The sequence below is a fragment of the Hordeum vulgare genome, chromosome 4H (assembly GCF_904849725.1).
Source record: "Hordeum vulgare subsp. vulgare chromosome 4H, MorexV3_pseudomolecules_assembly, whole genome shotgun sequence".
Classification (NCBI taxonomy): domain Eukaryota; kingdom Viridiplantae; phylum Streptophyta; class Magnoliopsida; order Poales; family Poaceae; genus Hordeum; species Hordeum vulgare.
This window is the reverse complement of record NC_058521.1, coordinates 376,790,116-376,793,560: the sequence shown is the minus strand read 5'-3', so window position 1 is coordinate 376,793,560 and position 3,445 is coordinate 376,790,116. Positions and strand designations below refer to the sequence as shown.

General features: G+C 44.6%; 1 protein-coding gene across 7 annotated transcripts; it reads right to left on the bottom strand.

Moving 5' to 3' along the window:
• Positions 1-306: 306 nt before the first annotated feature.
• LOC123448658 lies at positions 307-3,023 on the bottom strand. 7 transcript variants are annotated; one of them, XM_045125621.1, is made up of 3 exons: positions 2,704-3,018; positions 1,016-1,258; positions 307-880 (listed from the first exon to the last, which is right to left on the bottom strand). In XM_045125621.1, the coding sequence occupies exons 2-3, from the start codon at positions 1,077-1,079 to the stop codon at positions 408-410; spliced, it is 537 nt and encodes a 178-aa protein (XP_044981556.1). In that variant the 5' UTR covers positions 1,080-1,258; positions 2,704-3,018; the 3' UTR covers positions 307-407. The 7 variants fall into 7 exon arrangements, 2 of the variants coding, with proteins under 2 accessions (XP_044981556.1, XP_044981555.1); XM_045125620.1 differs by having other exon boundaries at positions 2,712-3,018; XR_006631892.1 differs by lacking the exons at positions 307-880; positions 1,016-1,258 and adding exons at positions 1,321-2,019; positions 2,104-2,478 and having other exon boundaries at positions 2,712-3,023.
• Between the last annotated feature and the right edge of the window lie 422 nt (positions 3,024-3,445).

The window sequence follows — 3,445 nt, the reverse complement described above, 5'->3', positions numbered from 1 at the left end:
GGAATTCAGCCTTGTTGGTTGTTGAGGAGTGGCCCAAGTGATCCCAAGAAGGAGCCTGGGGGAAATTCATGTGACGCCTAGTTCCAAGGGGATGGAAATATGGCTAAAAAGGCCAAATTTGGACCGAGTGCGGGGCACTTTTTAGCCCAGGTCGCTGTGAGACAGCGTTTTCTCCCTTTTCTGTACGCTCCTTCAGTAATACACAACAATTTTGCTCTGGTTTGCTATGCTTTGAAGCGTAAAAACTATGACTAATGCATCTTGAAATGTTTATTCTGACTGGAAATAGAAAGTTGGCAACTCATATTTTTACGATCAACACAGTGCACACATATTTCATTCAACAAAAGCATAACATTTGCATAAGTTTTGCAAATCAAAAGTGGTACATAATTATAACATAATCTTCACCAACCTAGAGCAATGTCAGTAGCAAGCTGGTTCCTAATCAGATCCATGTCAAAACCATTTTCCTCCAAAGTTGACGTATCCGATGCATTTGTAGGAACAACAAACTTCGAATACCGTTCCGGAATTGTTGGCACATAATCCGGATCCCTATCGCATCGGACAAAGTGGAGACCTGACTTGTCATGGAAGCGAACATAGTTGTGCAATGCCATGGTAGCAGCGACTATCATCTTCTGGGTCTCAATTGAGTAGCTTGGCATCTTCAAAAGAATTTGCCATTTCATCTTCCAAACTCCAAAGGCCCTCTCTACGGAATTGTGTTTGGACGAGTGGATCATGTTGAACTTCTCCTTAGGAGTATTCGGTGGTGCGCCTCTTTGGAAGTCAGGGACGTGATACCTTTCTCCTTTGTAGGGCGCGAGATATCCAATTCTGTTAGGATAGCCGGCGTCTACAACATAGTACTTTCCTACAAAATAGAGAGAATTGTGCATGTAAGTTGTAGTACTTCATGGAATTTGCGATGGATTGTATCGGCGGAAACAGAAGGGGAATGACTCAGCCCATACTTATCCTTCAACAAGTCATGAAGTTCAAAGAATACCGTTTCCTTCATTCTCAGAATGGTGAAGGTCTCTCCCGGTGTACCGATAGTCTCCTGCAACCATCCAAATCCAGTCAAGATAGATGTCCTTGGATCGGCCTTCATCATCCAACTGACACGGTACTTCTCAAATATGGTTGATGCACTCAGATACAGGATGTTCATTTCTTGTGCATGGGCACAAACTATTCTTTTCTTCATTTCATAATAGTTTTCGTCATCACTGTCACTGTCAGATGACATCTGCACACACACACACAACCAACGAGTTAACAAACAAAGGTTAGCATGGTGAACAATAAATATGAAGATGAAACTCCATGTCATACATAAATATTATTCAATAAGTTCTTACAAGCCATATAGGAAACAATTGTTCAACACGAGTACTTAAATATTGTACCATAGGACATAAGCTACCATGACACATATGACATAAATTGGAAACAACTAGTTCCCATACTTGACGCTGAACTTCCTCCTGAGCCAACCCAAACGAGTGTCAACACTCATGCTTAGAAACATCTCCCTTTGCTCCCTTTTGGTGAAAAGCTCAGAGGCAATGAAGTGCTCATCACTACCTTCTATTGCGCCACAAGCAATTGCTTCTTTCATAACAGATGCAACAGAGGTGGTGTCATCGTCCTTAAAGAACGACTCAAATGTCTTGTGTGATTCCTTACAAATGTCCCCAATTACTGTAATCTGCTCCTGCATAACTTGTGCGGTCTTGGGTTTCTTGTTTGTGTCACAAATGATCTTTCCAAGCCTTTTATTAACCTTCGGTGTAACAGGAGATGGTGCCTCTTGGGTATCCTCCAACAGATCAACATCTTCTATTTGCTCAAGATTTATGGCACTTGATATTAGTGTGGTAGAAGTAGGTGGGATGCCAGAAGTTGGATTCCAATGATGGAACCGTCACTTGTGATGTCTTCAAACATGACGCGCAAGTTCTCTTCATTGCGAAGTCCATGCTTCCTGAACTTGACAACCTGGAATGTCTTGTCAATATACAACGAATATAGCATTTGTTAACAACAACTTATGAGAAGAAAGATATGCACAACATGAGGATGAAAACTCACTATCTTTGCCTTCTTCCACCACTCCGCATCTTGTTTCACAGTGTTACGCTCTATGTCCGATCCCGCTCCAGTCTCCTTCAACTTAAGTTTCTTGAATATGTCGTATTCAGCTCTGAGTTTGTCCCATTTTTTCTTCAATTGGTCATTGTTGTACTCCAGCCCTGTTCTTATTTTGAATTGCCTCCCCACCTCATCATATGCATAGGAGGTCAAGTGAGTATTTGGCCTATTTCCAGCTCTCACTTGCTCGACAAACAACTCGGTGATAATCCTAGTGTTCTCAATGGTCTATTCAGCAACCATGTTGGACAATTCTATATGAAAGTTCATGTCACTGTGTGTACTAAAAAAGATTGTATGCTCTCGTATATAAATCTGAACATGAGAAAAACAGTGTTGGAAACTAACTAAACTATGTATCTGAACATATATGAAATGGTACAGGGACTACCTCAACTATGTCATATAGAAATAGGTATAGAGGACATCCAAAAATCTGAACAAAATGGCCTCATCTGCACATCCTAAACTCTGAACCAAATGGTCTGACTCCATGTAACATCAACTGAATGGAGATGGGGAGGGGTTGTGCATACGCACAAGCTCACCCTGAGCTTCTGAAGCGGCGCCGACGGGGCAGAGGAGCAACGTCGACAACCTTGGCCGGAGCCGACTGCTGGCAGGTTGGGGCGGAGAGGTAGACGAAGGACTCGCGGTGTGGGGAAGGGGCGACTCGAGGAGGAGAGTGTCGACGGGGTGGCCAGACTGTTGGCCGGCGGCGGCAGGGTCACCGGACGAGTTGGCCGGCGGCGGCGGCGGGATGGCCTTGTCCGTCACTGGCGGCTAGGGTTGACGAGCGGGTCAGGACAGAGGAGATTGGGGATCGGGGTTGGGCCTGCCTATCGAAGAGGTAAGAAACTTGGCGGTGGCAGGTTTTCGTAAATATAGCGAACTCCGGTTTTCTCAGTTCATGGGATCGGCAAAGCTGCGGCTCCGTGTTTTTGTGCATGCCCATCACGTAGATTCCATAAGCCAGCTTCCTGGAGCCACACCGTTCGGGCTAGCTCCGCTCGCGAATTCGCTGGATCTCGGAGCTGGGGAGCTGCCGAACAGGCCCTAATTCGAGTGGTTTGACTTGGCCCATGTGCAAACATGTAGCCGATTCAAAACCAATGCAGCCTTCATCATGTTTAAATTCAGAGTGCTCGATCCATCTCAAGCTAATGTTCAATGTTAGTTATTTTCAATGCATGTTCATGACTGTTGTTGCTCTCTAGTTGGTCACTTCCAACCTATTTCTAGCCTTCACCTGTACTAAGCGGAAATGTTTCTTGTGCATCCG